Here is a 19,141-nt window from a genome sequence, read left to right as displayed (position 1 = left end):
AATGATCAATTACCCTGCTTATCACGGTAGTCCCACTAGCAGAAGATAGATGGCATATGAGGAAGCATGCTGTTCTCTTGCAGATGGTATGTATTTCTTACCAGGACTGAGAGATGACATATTTATCTGCGACTATCAATAGAATATGGACTGCAAGTGACACTTTTGCTTCAAAGCAAGGAAATAGCTCCATTCCCTCCAAAGAGCATCATGTCAGCAGCAGTGCTCTCTACTGCTCCCATTGTTTTCTTGATGCTTCACATCATCAGGCCTCGGGGACCTCTCAGGGAAACAGCAAACTGAGAAACAGAAAAACAAAGGAGGAACATTTTAATGCATGAGCAAAGTAATGAAGAGCGCCCATGGTTTTGCATCGCTTACTACAGGTTTTCCAGTGACAGGAAAGACACAGCAGCAGTAGGTAACTAAATCTAGGCATCACTAGACAGTTCCTTATACTCTTCATGAGAGAAACAGAATAGGTTTCTCTTCGTTTACCTTTATTCAAAAAATTTGTAGATGCTTCCATGCATAAATTGGTGTTTCAAGACAAAAGCACTTGGGTAAACCTGGCTGTTGCAGAAAGCCAGGGCCTGTCCCACCACCCTGGCCAGTGAGCAGGCCAGTCCAGAGGGCAGCCAGAGCAGCCACAGGCATCAGGCACCCCCACTGGGATGGGCCAAGGCCAGGCCAAGACACCAGTCCATGAGTGTGACCTCATTTAATGAAGCCCATGGCCCAGCCATGGACAAGCCAACATCTATGAAGGGGTGTCCTGGGCAGGGGAAACTGGTGACCGTTAAGGCCTTTTTGTCCCTCAGGCCTATAGTTTCACCAGAGGTTTAGAAGTGATTGATGCTGTTTTCTGTTGGCATGATGAAAGTCAGAGTTTGCTACACATTGTGCTTAGGACACTGAAAATCTTGATCCTCCAGTTTACCTCCAGAACTTGACCATGCTATCACTTATATGCATATATACATTTCCCTGAACAATATATATGTTCATGTGGAAACCCCAGTAGAATTGCCAGGATAGTTTGCTTATGGATGTGCCATGTTTGATACCCAGCGTTTGGAAAAATCCTACACTATTGTAGTAGGACACAAACACTTAAATACCACAATATTTGTTCACGCCATGCCCTAGATGTCATGCTATAAAAACAACCTTCCTGTATGCTGCAAAACAGTCCTTACACTACATTAGGCACTTTGACCTGAAAAAACACATACAGAAATAATTATGTCTTTTGGCCACAAGAGTGACCATCAAAACCTAGAGAGACAGGCCAAATATTATTGCATTTGGGATACAGATGGTCCAGTCTGCAGGGGTCAGGTCAAGATAGGGTAGATATGAGCCACATGTGCTAGCTGACGCAAAGGCAACAGCCTACAGTAACTGTTTTCAGCAGCACAGACATTGCCATCAAAGCTGAGAGCCCTGAAGGATCCACAAAAGTAGCAGCAGAATGTAAATGGGATAATGTCCTTATCTAGCTCTGCATCTGCTCAATATCAAATGGATATATTCAGCTTTACTGTGTTACTCCAGTTGTAGCAGTATATATAGACACTGTAGACACTGCACCAGCTTAGATACATGTATGTCATCTCTGGCAAGCTATGTTTCAGTGGTGTAGAGAGTGATGCACAGATATGCATGGTATGTTCATTTCTGCATCTTTATAGTCTTTTAAGATCCTTCAAGATGAAAAATACTCTTTCTGTCAGCCTCTATGTCATAATCCCCATCACAGCAGTATTTGAGATCTTCTAAATGTAAGGTTATTAATATGAGAAAGTAGTATAAAATGACATTTTTGATTGAAATTGCATCTTTCCACAATTTTACTGTCAAAAATGTCTTTCCTAAACATTTTTTGTCTTTTCTTGCCTCCCACAGACCTAATTTACTTACTTACTTAGACACACCAGGATCTGAGAAAACTGGGTAATACACCACTTTGAAAACTTTTTTAAAACACATGCCAGTTTCAGAGGTCTTCTATATTTTTCCCTATTTCTAAGAAATAAACAAAACTTGAATAATGACCTAAAAATGTTTCTGTAACGGTGAAATCGATGGTGGGATTATTTAACTGATATTACTAATCCAGTTAATTGAAAATGGGTCCAATTTTTTTAACGTTAGTTTAATATAATCTGTTTAAAGGAATTTGTTAATTTAATTGAGTTTAAATTATGTTTTTCACTCATGACACACACCAGCTTGGCAGTGCTGGAAAGCAAAGGCTTCATTTTAGTGATACATGGTTTTGGGCTGCAGCCTTCTCCAGTTTGCTAGATATTTTGGAGAAAAATTTAACAACAAACAAACAAACGAACAAAAATAAAACTCCTGGTTACCCTCTCTGAGGGGGAAAAAAAAAAAAAAAAAAGGTGTTGAGGTGAAATGGCCCTTTTTCCTTAAAGAGGCCTCCTTCACTTTGCAGTTAACTAGAAAAAGGACAGGACTAGTTGATGAATGCCCTTCCATACTTTCTAGCTAATGGTTCTTGTTGTGAAAATAGAGTAGAACATGCTGGTGTTTTTTTGTTTGTTTGTTTTTGTTTTGTTTTGTTTTGTTTTGTAGTATGAGCAGCACAGACTAGGAGAGTTCACCTGTCTTGATGCTCCCTCAGTGCTAGTGCTGCTGTGTGCCATCACTCCAGTCAGCTACACCAAAACAGCACTTTTATACTTGCATTCAGCAGTTTTGAGAAGTTTGGAGTGTCTGTGATCACAAAACACCAACCTCCTCTCTAATCACCTACTTGCTGCTCTGCCTAGATAGAAAGAATTGGCATACAATAGTAATGACACGCATATTTATGTTGCTTGAAGTACCTGCAATCCTTATAACCCTCAAAATACTAAGAATTTTTCTACAACCATATTTTTATTACAAAACATAAGTTCTGTGTGATTTTTGGTTGGCTGTAAGGCTCATTTATAGAGTCATTCTGCAAAAAAAAAAAAAAAAAAAAAAAAAAAAAAAAAGATGAAGTGTAGTAAGACTCATGATAAAATCATTACAGTATATACAGCCTTCAACCTGCAATTTCCGCACCTTGGCTGGTACTGTTTTGTTGTTTTGTGGGAGAATACAACTGCCATTTTTGCTTGGCCTTCTTCAGAGGTGTCAGTAATCTCAAATAAAAAGGATTGACTATAGAATTAAATAGCATGTGACAGCTGCTAGCAATGCACATGTACACCATGCAGATCATCCCTTTCCTCCATGAGAAAGCATTATCTCTGGGGGCACAGAAGGGTTTCAGTCAGGACAGACTTTGTTGTAACTGCCTCAGCTGTGCTGCAGCATGGAGAATAACAACCAGAGGGAGAGAGAAGGGGGAAAATGCAGGTGTTGCTGGGGACTCCTGCTAGAAAATGGGGCAGGAGTCACCTCCTTGAAGCCCTGAGTCTCAGCTGCAGCGTGCCTTGGCCCTGCGCTTTCTGCACAGGCGGCCATCTCGCCTCCAGCCGAGGGTAACGTAGGTGAAGGAGCCGCCATCTTGCGCGCCGTACACCTGGGGGCAGCCATGTTGGTGAGCGCGCTGTGGGCGCAGCCATCTTAGGCCCGCCCCCTCGGCAGGGGCAGGGGCAGGCCGGCGGCCATCTTAGAGAAGGGCAGTTGTGAGGGGAAGGGGTGTCCGTGCTCCTTCCTCCCTTAACTAAGATGTCGGCGCCGCTCGGCCCCGCCGGCCGTTACGCTGCAGGGCTAGGGCGCCGCTGAGGCGGCAAGCGGGCGGCGGCGGCGGCAACATCATCATCATCAGCAGCAGCAGCCGCCATGGGCGAGGCTGAGAAGCTTTATTATGTGTATAGCTGTGACCTTGACATCAACGTGCAGCTGAAGATGTGAGTGAGAGGGGCACGGACTTCAGCCTCCGCCAGCTCCGGGGGTGGCTGAGGAGGGGCCCGGCCGTGCTGGCGGCTGGGGAGTGCAGCTGGGAACCCCGGGCATCCCGCAGCGGTGCTTTTTGGGGGGCTCCGGGGCCGGGTCGGTGCTGCTGTGCCCTCCCCACTCTGGGGGCTATGAGCTCCCCTGCAGCCCAGCAGCTTGGTTTTGCCCCGGCCGCGTTAGAAGCGCTCGCGGCCTCAAGTTATGTGGGGCAGGGCAGTGCTGTAAGGCACAGGTTGATTGAGCTGAGTCCTCATGCCTCTGATAACCTGTCACCTGCCGGTGTTGCAGCTCCTCAGTGATAAAGGCAGGAGATAATCTGAAGACACTTCTTTCGCCTACTTGTTTGCATGCTTCTTTAAAAGCACGTTGCTGTTAGGCTCTCTATTACAGGCAGAGATACAGCTTCTAAGTACGTGCTTAGCTGGTTATATGCAAGCACTCCTGTTCAACCTAGTGTTTGCACGTACTGATGTATTTTCTGGTTCATATTTTATTACAGTTTCTTTTCCTGCATCACAGGGACGCTTAAATTCTTGTAGAGTAAATGTGGGTGATTCTGAAATGCATACCTAATGTAGTTACATTGGGGTATACTTCTCTTTTGTGAAAAACTGACTTGAGGAAGCTTAATTAAGGCCTAAATAGTTTCATCTGAATAGAAAATAGGAACTGAAGTGAGATGCACGTGTCCTCTTTGCTAATTGGTACTGCCTATCAAAAACTCTGATTTTGTTTGTGCATCAAAGTGTGTGTCTTCCTGGAATGTACTGTGCTTGTTTCTTGCAAGAAACTTGTTTATCTACTCTGAATATTTTATGGTACTGAAAGATTATTGTTTCCTGGAAGATACATCTTACTCATTTCCACACCAACACCAAAATTGTAATAATTTGGTGTGAATAGTTTGCTTAGCTGACCTTTGATTTGTTAGTGAATGGGTTAGAAGTGAATGGCATCCAAAGTCAGTCATACACTTCAAATTTCATATGGCTTTAAAATAAGGTTTGCTCTTTTTTCTAAGTTGTACTTGGAGCAAGTTTATGCTGATACTTACTGATGTAATTTTCATTTTGGATGATAGCAGTATATATCATCTCACCACCCTCTGAGTGAAGAATTTCCTCTTAACATCTAACCAAACTCTTCTCCCTTTGAGTCTAAAGCCATTTCCCCTTGTCCTGTCATTGTCTGCATGCGTAAAAAGTTGCTCTCCATTTCTTTTATAAGCCCCTTCTAAGTATTGGAAGGCTGCAAGGAGATCTCCCTGGAGCCTTCTCTTCTTCAGGGTGAACAAATGTAGAGTTTCTCTCAGGTATTTAGATTTCACTGCTTGCTAGTAATTCAGCCCCAAATATAGCTGCCGTACTGAGTAGTCTAAATATACCTTATGGAAATACAGTAGAATTTTTAGCATGCACAAAGTAAACTGTGGTTTATTTCTTTTTTTCCTCTTTCTCTTACCTCCTTTTTTCTATAGAGGAAGTCTAGAGGGAAAAAGAGAACAGAAGAGTTACAAAGCTCTCTTGGAAGACCCCATGCTGAAGTTCTCAGGACTGTACCAAGAAACTTGCTCTGATTTGTATGTAACTTGTCAGGTGTTTGCAGAAGGGAAGCCTCTTGCTCTTCCAGTTAGAACTTCCTATAAAGCTTTTAGCACTAGATGGAAGTAAGTGACTGCCTTTTGTTTCATATATCTTAGTTACTGGGACATCATGTTCTATAAGTAATTTTGCGGGTTTTGTTTGTCAGAAAAAAAAATATTTTTTTTGTCTTTTTCAAGTAACTTATGTTTCAAGTCTCTATATAGTTATTAGCTGTTACCCTGACAACAAAAGCGATTTTTTTTTGTGCATAATGGGTAAGAAAAAATTAAGTTGTGTGTTTGGGCATGGTTCACTAATGTAATAACTTTCTTAAGGCCTGGACTAGCACACTCTATTCTGTTTACTGGATACACTGATCTTGGGCACTTAGCTGTAAAGTTCAGGAACTTTTGCTTTGATTGATGGCCTTTTAATCATACATGAACGTAGTGACTCAAGACAACACTTAAGTGTTTGAATAACTAAAGCCCATGGGTAAATTGTCAGTCTGTCATTAGAAGTTCATAGTCTGAGGAGAACTTGTAGTCTGTAAACTACTGTAGGGTAACTTGAATTCTGAGGTTTTTTGACTAATAAAAAATGTTTCTCTGCAGCTGGAATGAATGGCTGAAACTTCCTGTGAAGTATCCAGACTTACCTCGCAATGCACAGGTGGCTCTAACCATCTGGGATGTATATGGGCCTGGTAAAGCAGTTCCTGTGGGAGGAACAACAGTCTCACTCTTTGGGAAATATGGGTAAAATATATATATGCTTTATATATGTATCTATGTGTGTGTGTATAAAATCAGATTTACTCTATTCCTTCCTCCTTCCCTCCACTGTAGCTTCATATGTGCTATAGTTCTGAAAAAATAGTTTCTCATGTAAAAAGCCAAAGCTTAGGCTTTTTAAAAATACCACTTTGTATATATTTTTAATGAATTAATTCCAGTTCTGATTACTTGACATAATTTGTTTCATTGCCTTATGATTTGTCTGTTAATGCAGCTGTTAATTATCTATAAGAAACAACATGCAATGCAGGAAATAGGGAATTTTCAAAATTAATAATTTCGTAGAGAGCAAGGTCAGTACGTTTGCAGATAATATGCAGCTGGAAAGGATTAAAAGTACACTGGAAAGTGGCAGGGCACCAGAAGGATCTCGACTAAGTACAAAGGAGACTGAAAAATATAGGATGCAGTTTAAGGATACTGTGTGCAATTGATATCAATTAAGGATACATTGTGTAATTAATTGTATTCAAATCCAGAGTAGAGAAAACAGAGAGTACCTATGAAGAAAACTGGGAAAAAATGGGTTTTAGAGTGTATCTTTAATTTACACGATTCATTCATGATGTTGTGAAATATGCAACAATATTAAATATATAAACAGTTCACAAGTATGCACATCAGGGACAAGGTTATATCCTTCTGCTTCTTATTTTTCTCCTCTGTGGGAATGTGTCCAGTTCTATGTAATTTCAGACAAGTTTCTGGCAGCTGGGAGCACAAGGGAGTCCATATCACTGGACATCTAGGAAATAGGTGTAATGGAGGAGGAGTAAGGACAGGTGGGGCTGAAGAAAAGTCTGTGAACACTTTGCTTCTGGGAACACTTTGCTTCTGTGTAGGTAGTGTTGGAAAAGGGGTAGAAGTAACCTTTGTGTCTAGTGCGTGGGTAAGGAGTAATGAGGCTAAGCTGAGCAAGGGCAAGTTTAGGTTGGCGATAGGAAATGGTCGGCACTAAGAAATCTGTCCTAGTGGTATTGAATGTAGAAAATCTCTGTAGAGGGAGGTTGCATCTCTGTCATTGAAGATTTTCCTTTGACAAAAAAATTGACACTGTCTTAGGGCAGAAAATTAAACTGGATCAATTGGACTGTGGCCTGAAGATTGCTGGTAGTTTTTTAAAATATTAAAGCGTAATTCCTGAAAAAGATAGTATTTTATAAATTAAATTTATTTCTAGAGTGTGGGGGATGGACAGAAATAACTATTTCATTTTTTTTATTGGATTGTAATTGGAAACCCCTGCAGTAGTATTCAACAATGTGCGAATTTAAGGTGAGATGGTCCTTCTAGTCAGTGTTTCTTAATAATTTTTAATCTATGATGATTCAAAGTTGTATATCCCTGAAGATGTTCGTCAGTTTATGAGCTCTTATTTAAAAAATATTGCACCCGATTTTTTGGGGCACCTTTTATAGGTGAATTGGTACAAATATGCAAGGGAAACAGGGTTTTGAATAGAAGAGGTGTGGTGAATTTCCATGCAAAGTTCTGCTCACTGCACAATTTCAATTATCAATTCAATTTCAGGCATAGATGGAGAAAATGGTATGGTGAGGGTTGTGTTGTGTGTTTTTTTTCAGCTGAGAAAGCTGCTTTTTATCAGTTGACCTTCAGATGAAACTTACATTTTATAGTTTAATTTTTTTAGGTGGACCTAAAGTCAATATTGTAATTTGCAAGTCAAGAGGAATTCTTTCTGCTTCATTACAAATAATAAAACTATGAAGGTCAGGCTCTCTCTTCAGTTCAGGTTTGTACCACCCCATTGACTTTGGGAATTATCCATTTTTCTTCCACTTGCCAAATAAGTTATCTCAGATTTACTCATTTTCTTTCAAACTTCATGTGCCAATAAAAATGAAGGCCACAGAGGGGATAAGGTGCTAGGCACTTCTACAGTTCAGTTACCACGCATGGTAATACATGTTTGTAGGTTTGGCAGAGGAATCCTAATCATTTTTGTGCAGCTGCCACTGTACTTTGATTCCTGACAGCTGTGTTTTCAATTTGCTGAAGTGATCCCACATTTTTCCTTGCAGTATGTTTCGTCAAGGAATGCATGATCTGAAAGTCTGGCCCAACGTAGAAGCTGATGGCTCAGAGCCCACCAGAACTCCTGGGAGAACCAGCAGCACAGTTTCTGAGGATCAAATGAGCCGCTTGGCAAAGGTAGTAGAATAGCAACCTTTAAGATGTATGTGGAAAGTTTGAACTATCATTGGAGCAAAATTAGACTATAATAAAGATAAACTTCTTGTGTTGTTTTCTCACATGAAAATTACCTTACTTTGATTTAGGTATTTTATAGGGTTTACACAAATGGATAAAGTCCCTTGCTACAAGGATTCCTTAAATTAACACATAAATACATTGAACAGCATAAGAAACTTGTGATATATGTAGCATTCTGTTGTAGCAACTTAAAATCCTTATTCTTTGTGAAAAAATGAAAATATCAATGCACCTTGAAAATGCTCAGAAACAGAACTCTATCCAGTTGAAGAGGAGTAGTTCCTGAGAGTAGCTTGTGAGGACACTAAAGTTTCCTTCAGTAGCTGTCCTTTGGATTTAGGGCTATCTGGTGTACTGTTCAGGCATGTTATGATATACCTCTGCATTAGGAGAAAAAAAAAAAAGGTAGACCTGCAAAAATTAACCACAGTAATTTAAGATCACGCATATGTGTGCATATTAATATTTCTATTCACAGCTTGTTGGCAAACTCTATTTTTGCCATCAAAGCTATCTCTGGAATTCATAATGTTAGCTCTTGAACTTTGCTAGCTGATCTCTCATTCTTCAGGTGAACTTACCTCAAGCTTGCCAGATGTCTCAGCCTTTCTTATTTAGTGTATGTACTTGCATCTTAATCTTGGCTGCCTAGTTTTCATCCTCGCCTTTGTTCAGCTCCAGGTGAAAGAAAGGTCCAGTGCCATAAATACATCAATTTGTCATCTAGAGTTCTGTCACAGAAATAAACTTTGATTTACAGTCTAATTAGTCTTGCTCACCTTGAATTTATAATGGAGAACTCATAAATGTTTTCTGACTTGTAGGTAGTAGGTCACTATCATGAAGAAGGTTTGTTTGTTTCAACAGTGGCTTTACAAGAACACTGAGATGCAAACATTTTTCTTCGATACAGAAGTGATGTAATTCGGTAACTTAATAGTGATTTTTTGTTGCGAGTTCCTATTAAAATTGTATAGTATTCTAAAGAAAGCATGGGATGTGCAAGCCTGCTTTATTCAGTACAAGCATACCTTTCTTGGAAAGAACAACTGTAGGCTTTGGTTTGGAAAGAGGAGTAGGAAAATATGCCAGGAGGCTTTTATGTACCTGACAGAGGACAAACTTACCTTTGTGTTGGGTTAGTGTAGTTGTATATTCCTGTTCTGCTTAAGTGCATCTACTCCAAGCTTTCTACCAGCCATGGTGTCCCACTTCTTGATCCTAGCAGAATAAATCCCATCTAGCCCATGGAAGCTCTGTAGACAGACACTGAGTATCCGGACTGTTTTTGTAGTGTGTTGCATGGTTACGTGATGGAGGTGATGGGTCTCTGAGAAAGGTATTAATGTAGATCTTCATTTTCATGTTAGTTTTGTTGCAAATGTGATCACACCCTATCAGCGCTTTTCTTCCCCATCACTCCTTTCTGCTCCCTACTCAAGAAACACAAAGAACTAGGTATTGCAATCTCAAAATACATGGGTCTGTTCTAGCCTGTTCTTTTGCAGATGGGAAATGAGGGCCCAAAGCATTTCAAGAAGAGGGGATTCTTTCACATCCCAAATAAGTGTTCTAATGAATAGCTGCTAACATAGCTGACACCATCTTCTCTTTTGAAAGCTGTTTTTTCAAGATACTAATTTCTGAAAGATATTACTGTTTTCTTCGTTGGTATTTTGTTGTGTTCCTTTGTAAAGGCATTTTATCTATAGATGCTGCTGGCTAGCAAAGCAAATAGGGTTTCTGAGTAGTGTCTGTGAGCTTTCATCTGTATAGCTGTTTCCATAGCAGACTAGGTTCTTGTGGTGTGTCGTTCCTAAATAGCCATTGTTTGAATACAGCCAGCTTCAGATTTTCCTTTGGCTCATCAGTTGCTAGATGCCTATTAATGCTACTGTGTGTAAAGGTGTCTGTGCAAACTGAAACACAGAACTTTTTTAAAATGTAAGTGTGGTTAAACACTGTTATAGCAGATTGCTGGGAAAGGTTTTGGAGTCCTTGTCCGTGTGTAGTTAAAACCTGCCTGCACAATGTCCTGTGCAATGTGCAGTAACCCTGCTTTGAGACTAGGTAATTTCCAGACTCCTTCCAACAGCATTCTTTGGCTTCTAAATAGAAGTCTGTGGCAGGTGAGGGTGTGCTGAGCAAAGCAAGGAGGTGGAATATTGGGGACATGCTGCTTTCCTTCTGAGTGGCAGCTTCTGTGTACCTTGGGAAATAGCAACTAAGCAGAGACCTTTCCCGTCCAGATGCTATTGGGCTTTCTGATAGGCTGCTTTCAGATGCCTAGAAAGAAAAGGAGAACAAACTCTGATTTGCTGTAAGTCTTCATTGACCTTTTTCAATGTGTAAGTTGCAATCTGAGACCTTGCTTTTGTAAGGCTTATAAAGGCAGAATTACTCAGTTGGAATAATTTCTCAAATACCTCCTTTTTGTATTTGACCTGGTAAGTTATGCTGTATGAAAATCAGTAACTCAGTCAAGTGTTTTTATTATGTGACTGCTTAAAAAATAGGTTACTGTTTTAATGTTTCACACATTCAAAGATCATGTGCTTGTTGAGTGGTTTTGATATTTTGCCATGATATTTTGAGATATTAGAAGTATTGCTATGGCACAGCTTAACTGTTTATGAGGATCTGCTGTATGTACAATTTACAGGCTTTTTTCTAGTTTTTTTCCCCTCATATCCTATGTTAATGTATCTGTAAAATTGAGTTTGATATTCTTTTTCTTACTTGAAACAATTTAAATGTTATCATTGTGGTTTTGTATGCAGCTCACGAAGTCTCATCGGCAAGGCCACATGGTGAAAGTGGACTGGCTGGACAGGCTGACCTTTAGAGAAATAGAAATGATAAACGAGGTAGGTCATCCTCGATCAGATTTGCAATTTTCTTTTTGAATCTTGCTAATGTGGAATTTTCACATGCGTGGGAAACTAACTTGTCCTATTTTTCTTCAGTCACTGATGTATACAATCAAAGGAAAAATAATTCTTTAAGCTTCCCATCTGGACTTGACTTGGGCAATTATGGGAATAGAAAGCTCTATTATCAACTTTTAAGTGACTTGTATTTATTAATAATTTGGTATAGCTTGGAGCAAATGTTGTTAGATATAACTGAATAACCTCTAGGATTTAGATCATGATGGGAAGCTTTTTGGCCATATAGACTTTCTTTGGCTTCAGACCTGTTTAGCTTTATTGGTTTTGATTTTTGAGTGTTGAGGAAAAACATAAGATTTGAGTGAATTAAACAAACTCACAAATCACAACCTAACACCTGTATGAGGTGTTAAGCCTCACTGAGAAAAATGACTGCAGACTTACTTATCTTGCACAACAGAACTCCTTTGTATTCTGTTTTGTATTCTGAGATTTTTTTTTTAATCTTACTTTAATTAGAGCTAATTAGAGGTCTGGGATTTTATGTTTATAGTTGTGTTTTAATAACCCCTCAAGTCTTCTTGAGAACTCAGCCTATCCTGTGTTGGAAATGGATATTTTTGTCATCTTCCTGGTTTTTATAAAACCACATAAAATTCAACATCTCTGATTCCTAGAGCTGTGTCTTAAATGCAAAATTGCATTGTTTCTGCTGTCAAGTTGAATCCATTATGAACGCATGAAATGAGCTTGAGTTGCTTGCTATCAAAGGGCTTGATTTTTTTTATTAAATGTTCCTGATAGTGGTTTTATGTATAACTTCTTTGTTACCCATCTGGATTTCAAAAATCTTAAAATTCTAAACACTTTTACTAATAAATCATTTAAAAAACACATACACAAGCAAATCTTCCTCTGAAAGTCTAAAAGCTGCAAGTCTAATTTTGGTCCAGGCTTAATTTGTCTCTTTCATTGTTTCATCTAAAGCAGTGATTTTTCATGTCTTCTGGGTTTTGACTGACGTGCATAATTACATGTAATCATTTAAAAGAAAAGTCAACTGGTTATTCTTCATTGCTTCTTTGCAGGCTTTTGAATCATAATTGCAAACTACTGATTAAATCAATATGATTTTGTTACATGTAGATGTTTGTTGTTAGTTGGCAATGTAAGTTAAAGAAGAATGTCAGGAAAAAGGTCTCAAGTAGTGCTATGAAATGATTAACTGAATAATTGCTTCAGCGACTGATAATCTAATTAATCAGTTACAGCACAAAGGAAGTAGAGTAATTGCTGTACTGTGAATGCTAAAGATCGATGCTCTTTAATATGTGATACACATCTGGTGGTTCTCTTCTCAGAGGGAAAAACGAAGTTCTAATTTTATGTACCTGATGATTGAATTCCGTTGTGTCAAGTGTGATGATAAAGAATACGGAATAGTTTACTACGAAAAGGTATGTGCCTTGCAGACTTTATGGTCTTCTTTAAAAAGCAGTGTGTGCATCTGAAATAGATATTTTTTTCTGCTGAGGTGAAATATTCTGCTGCAGGATAGTAGCAGGCAGCTGTCAGTAGCAGCTGTTTATGTACATACAAATCAAATGGTATGGATGCAATGAAATTACAGAAGTCATTCATTCATGTAACAGTTCAAGATTATAGAATTTTTAAGTGAGTGATTAAAAACTTTTTTGATATATTGTTCCTCCAGTCACCCAATGGTACTTTTAGAGTAGCTGTATATAAAATTGTCTCATTAAGAAGAAGTGTACCTGTATTGATTTGTGATTTTATAAAATACAAGCTTTTAAAACTTTGCACAGGTGCTCAGCTTGTGAACGTCCTCTAAAATCAACAACTAAAAGTTTATACTTCGATGTTGAAAATGTTATGAAAATTAATTTAGGAGAAGACTCTTGATCAGAGTGTCTTCCATCTTTTCTTCCTGTTTACAGGAAACATATCTCCAAAGCAATATATGAAGCTAGTAACTATTTTAATGTTCTTGCACAGAAAGTGTGTATGGAGGAATCGCTACTAAGAGGGATATCCTGCTGTCATTTTTCAGCGTCTGCAATAGGGCTTGCCAATTCGTATGTATGCATGCAAAACTTAATTGTTAAAACACCACAACTCAAGCTTCTTGAACAGCTTATTAATTTTGTTCTTCTGAAGCATCCAGAAAAATGCAATCTTTAAAAGTAGATTTTGAAACCAAAAAGATCAAATCGTAAAGTTGTTGTGAAACATTTAAGGAGTGACATCAGTATTGTGACTTAAAATTTTTTGAAACAAAGGATTAACAGTGAGCTTTACAGGCAGTATTGTGTCTTTGGCAGGCATTATCAATGCTTCTGTGGACCTGTGCATGGTAGAAAGATCCGCTAAGATAGAGATGACAGCATCTCTATCACTTGGTTTCAGGAAAAAAAAGAAAACTCAACAGAAATTACCTTTTAAAGTTTTCGGTATGTTTCTATTAATAAGAATTCAGAAAATTAGTGAATAATGCAGCTTTATGGAAAAGAGAAAGTAGATGATGATAGACTGGAGTCCTGTTAAGCTTGGAGACACTAACTTAAAGTAGCATCTATTCTGAGAATATAAAGAATGTGATTCAATATAGAAAATTATAATACGATGGAAGATAGGTTAGAATTATTTTCATGGCAGCATTACCAACTGGTCTGAAAGGTAGGACTGTGATCTAGGTAAGGTACTAGAAGGCAGTGAGAAATACAGCAATAAATTACAAAAAAAACAACATTAAAAAACAAACAAACAAAAAACAACTGAGAAAACACAAATCACGATCCACTTAAGTTTTATTCTGTTGGAAATTAGTTATTTAAATTATTACATTTAATTAATTTTAAAAATTATCTTTTCCTGTTGTCGTACCAAAAATGAGCAGCTGATTAAGAAATTTTGCAAACCCTTGTAAAAGTTTGGTCTTGCAGATAGGATATAGAACTAAAGCAGGTGGATGCTATGTTCTGTCTCATGTAGTGGTGGCTGTCTCTGTAGCGCTTCCGGAGGCAACAGCGGTTCAACTTGGCTCTTACCAAATTCTCCAGTACACTAAAGCAAATCTGATGACCAAGCATTGGGTTGGTGCAACTCTGAAGTTGGTTTGCAGATAAGATCAGGCTGTCTGTAGGGACACAGACAACAAGAGGCTCAAAATGAACTTGGAGACCTTAATCAGATAAGAGGAAACACTGCTGGGTTTGGGGATGAGTACTCCATTGCAGAGTACTTTTATGTTTTCATGTCTTTTATTTTTTATGTCTTCTATGTTGTAAGGTGTTCTGGGTTCCAAGTAGAGAGGTGCCTTCTAAAAATGGCATCTAGAATCTTGTCCCACTGTTGTGTTTCTTGTCATAGAACCAGCAGTTAGACTTGAGTCTTCACAATTCCCTGTTTTTGATGACAGAGCTGATGTCTTAAGGCAGAAGTTATTTGTGCTTTCCTGGTGCACCTCTGGTGCTTAGAGGAAATATGCTTGATATACTGAATATGCTTATGCATCAAATACTCCAGTCTCTGGTTATGTCTCAAAGTTTTGAAGTATTTGTCCTATTTGAATGGGTCACTTGTGAATGAGCGCTTGTTGACCAGAGGGAGCGTAAGTGTTAGGTGCTTTGTTATGGCTGTGTCTGTTTCTAAAGCATTGCAGAAGAATTTAAGGCTAACATTTTAAATGAGCAGAGCTCGTTTAAAGTCCAAAACTATCCTGTGGAGTTGAAAAAGATAAAATGTTGATACTCTGTGCCTTAAGCAGGTGTCTAGGTTAAAAACCTGCTCAGCTTACCTGCTTACTGCCTGAGAGTCCAAGCGTTTGTTTAGCATTTGTTCTAAAAGACTGTATGTGAAAATGGGACCCATCTTCCCGAGTCTTTTTTTTCTGCCTTTTAGAATAGCTTGTTTGGTAGTGTTTCTGTAGATTTCTCTTAGAACCAGCTGTTTTAGAGGATCTTACTGTGACAAAATTCCATGGTGTTACAAAACACAAGGCAACTTAGTATGTGTCAAATTCTTCTTCAAAACCAAATAGTTATTTACTTCTTTGGGAATCAAGGAAGTATTTTTTTGGAGAGCATAATGGAACATGGTCAAAACACAAACATTTTACTAAGAATTGTTAACAAGTTTACTCTGCAGTAGGGTAAAAGCTTAAATTAAAAGAATGTGTTGTATGTGTCAGAGGTGCAAGCTAATGAGCATGGCTAACATGCAGCTTTGTATTGTCTTGACACTTTATATAGTTGTATGCGATATTCCTAAAAGTGGTTTCTTTCCTCAACCTCCAGAAGCCTACCATTATAGATGAGTTATACCTGATTTGCACACACAATTTTTTCCAGTCGTCATTATAGTCTTACAGATATAAAAAGTGAGGGAAAGAAGACTCAGACTTGAAACATGCATCTATTTCTTGACAGATTTTACTGAGGCATATTAAAAATGCATGGAACAAAATAACTATAAATTGTCTGCTCTTGTGGTGATAAAGTAATTGAATGTGTAATAGTACATATTAAAACTCAAGCTGCAGTTAGTTATAGGGGTTTGTTGTTATGAAGTAGCTTTTCAGCAAGTTCTTGACCCTTTTCAGGCAGCAGTAGGAAACTACATAAATTAATGCCTATCTTCTCAGTATTTTCATGCTTTCAATTACAGTGTACAGTATATATACCCAGGATATTGAAACTAGGTTCTGTTGTCACCTGTCTGTGACCGATAGGTGAAGAGAAGATTACTTGTCACAGTTTGGGTGATAAATTTGTTTTCAAGTGTTTACAAAGAACTAGCCTGTTAAAGAATCTCAAATTCTATCAGCTACTGCTTGATTCAGCCTTCAATTACAATGACGTAAAGTGGCAGTGGCTCTTTCCATGTTCTCTGTTAATTTTAATACAACATTCATGATGTGAAGGGTAGCAGCCTTCTAGTGACAAGAGCATCATTTCTGATTCATTCAGGCAAAAGTTCCCTGTGATTTTTCCAAGTGCAAATAACATCAGGATTTTTCATTAATGTGTATTCTTGCAAAGGTTCCAAATGTAACCTTTGAATAAATTGATTGCACTGCTGCATTTGGTTTAAAAGTGACACATTCCCAGAGAACCTCTTTCATGTCTTGGAAGAAAGTAGTAAAGAATAAGATAAATAGAACTTCCTTATTTATTTATACTGTGAAATTAATTTTCAGGTAAGAACTTTGTGGGTTTACAAAGCTGCAAATTTTGTTGACTTTATATAAACATTATAAACTATTTAAAGTTCTTCACTGACCTTAATGTATTGAAGTACTTCTAAAATTCTTAAGATTAATTTAAAGCAAGTGAATGCTCTTCAGTATTGTCATTGCTTTTGTTTCCCAGTTGGAAAACAACAGGTCATCTCCAGCTCTGGCAGTGTTAGCAAGTAATGCAGTAAATAGAAGCAGATTTCCCATGAGGGAAATGGTTGCTGAAGGCCTAATGTCTGCATTGGATTCTCTTACTTGAGTCTAGTTTTACTCAAGTCCCCTGAGTTGAATGACTCTTAGCAGTTGGAGGGTATTTTTAAAACTTCAGTGTTGTAAATCAATTCATATTACATGGGGATAATCAGGAGAGATATTTCAAAAGCAAGCACCTGACCAGATTCAAAATGCAAATTGAAATTTGACTCTCAGACCTTGGTGTGGTTTAATAAGTTTATATGGTTGGGGTCACGGTGGTCCATGTGATATTCTCCAAGTATGACACAGAATTAGAGCTATGCACTAATCTAATTGGAAGATGAGTAAAACGGCTGACTTCCTTCACAGGCAAACCATTCACATTGGCCTTCTTTAAGGATTTCATAAAATAGTCAGTTTTTAACATGTTTGTAACTGCTGACAGTAATTTTGCCAAAGCATGTATGTCAAACTTGGCTTCCCAGCAAGTTTAGGTTGAAGCTTCTGGTTCTGTTTTCTAAAATGTAACAAAACACTAGTAAACAAAGGAAACAAAGTTTTCCTAGTACTTGAGCTGAATAGCCAGAACTTTCTAGCTTGGCTCTTCAGCATTATAAAACTGCATTTGAGCAAAGGTGGATAAAGAAGACCTTATTTCTTTCAAGAGCTTACAGAGGTGTATTACCAATGAGCTTGGAAATAATTATTTTTTAATACTAGTCTTGAATTTAGAGGGCACTATAAACATTTTGACACTAGTCATTGGAAAGCTTGGTGTCTTTGTAACTTCCTGTTGTTTTTTTTTTTTTGTTTAAGCAGATTTCAGGCACTTAATAATTTTCATCCTAATAAGCTCTGAATTAGCAATCTCTGTCATAGGCTTTTGATTGTGATGCTCCATTTTACAAGTCTAAAACCTTTGTCAGAATTTTTCCTTCTTTCAGCCGCCTACTTTATCTGCGTGTATTTACTGAGAGAAAGATGTAGTATGGGTATCGTTACTGCCTATCCCTAGAGACTCTACATGGGGTATGGATGTTAAAAATGCTTCAGTATGGGTTTTGAACATCTATTAGTTGTTAGTGATTCCACTGCTGTTTCAAGGTTTTCCTACAGTGCTGTTGTGGGAAGGGCCCAAACTGAGGGAAGCACTGTTTGTCTCTGGGGCATTTGTAATCCTCCACTGCTTATAAATGTAAAGCTTTAAAATTTTAAAGGCCACATCGGATTGAAGCCTTATTACAGTTTTGATTAGGAAGATAACTAGTTACTTGATGAAACTTGGTCTGTCATCCTTTGTCACTAAATTTATTTCTTGGAGGGTTTTTCCTGCCAAAACATGATTCCTTAATATTTGATTGTTTTTATGTAATTTGACTTAGTAATATTAATACTAATGTCATGATTTGAAAGCTGCTTGCAGTGAGGTCACAGAAGTTTTAGTACATTGTGATCACTGATGTGTCTATCTCCTACTTTATTCAGTCTGTTTATATCAGTGCAGTAGTAGTTTTGCTATAATAGAACTACTTCAGAATTAGTATTTCTGTGGAGTTAGGTTAATATGAAGTGTCCTCTTCAGTGTGCATTTGCATACATTTTTTTGCATACATTTGGAAGAGCAGTACTGCTTATTTTGGGACTGCCATCAGCCACAGTGTGTGTGTGTGTGTATACGTACGAAACATTTAACTAGGATGGATAGATGTGTAGTTGTTGCCATTATTTTGACCACAGAGTTGTACTTCAGAAAGACATAAGAAACTAATATGGAGTTGTCTTCTTGAACATGCTTTTTTAATATTAAGAAATCTTTTACTGTAGTCAGCAACACAGAATATATGTAAGTTAATAAAATACCCTTCTCCTGAAATGGTGGAGGCATTATTAATTCCTGTTTCTTGTTGTTGATAATTATTTCCTTTTTCCTCCTTGATACAAGTTCCTCAATTCTTTGAAAGTTACCTCTGAAAAATATAAAAGCAAAAGCATCCCAAGAAGCGTATGGGACTGAAGAAGGAAAAAAAAAAAAAGAGGGGCAGAAGCAAACTAAAACAAATTACCTCAAAGCATTACTGACGGAAGAGTTATGTTTAAAAATAAAAATAAAAAATGATTTGAGTGGAAATGTCTGTTTTCCTTATAACGAAGTTGCTGAAGTCCTTAGCTTTTACCTTTATAATGTGTATTATACTCTAAAATTAAATAAAACTAGAATAGATTCCTGTGAAATTAAGGTTTGATATTTTTGTGTGTTTAATATGTGTA

General features: G+C 37.9%; 1 protein-coding gene across 2 annotated transcripts in view; it reads left to right on the top strand.

Moving 5' to 3' along the window:
- Window positions 1–3,618: 3,618 nt before the first annotated feature.
- Window positions 3,619–19,141, top strand: part of PIK3C3 (phosphatidylinositol 3-kinase catalytic subunit type 3) — a 69,582-nt gene continuing 54,059 nt past the window's right edge. Inside the window, exons 1-6 of one of the 2 annotated variants that reach the window (XM_068666584.1) lie at window positions 3,619–3,869; window positions 5,393–5,581; window positions 6,113–6,256; window positions 8,338–8,467; window positions 11,311–11,397; window positions 12,783–12,878. In XM_068666584.1, coding sequence (XP_068522685.1) covers window positions 3,802–3,869; window positions 5,393–5,581; window positions 6,113–6,256; window positions 8,338–8,467; window positions 11,311–11,397; window positions 12,783–12,878 — 714 coding nt within the window. In that variant the 5' untranslated portion in view covers window positions 3,619–3,801. The remainder of the gene's footprint in view (window positions 3,870–5,392; window positions 5,582–6,112; window positions 6,257–8,337; window positions 8,468–11,310; window positions 11,398–12,782; window positions 12,879–19,141) is intronic. The other variant, XM_068666585.1, reaches the window with a different exon arrangement.

Source organism: Anas acuta, chromosome Z (genome assembly GCF_963932015.1).
Source record: "Anas acuta chromosome Z, bAnaAcu1.1, whole genome shotgun sequence".
In the NCBI taxonomy this organism is placed as follows: Eukaryota; Metazoa; Chordata; class Aves; order Anseriformes; family Anatidae; genus Anas; species Anas acuta.
This window is presented reverse-complemented; position numbering and strand designations above follow the sequence as displayed.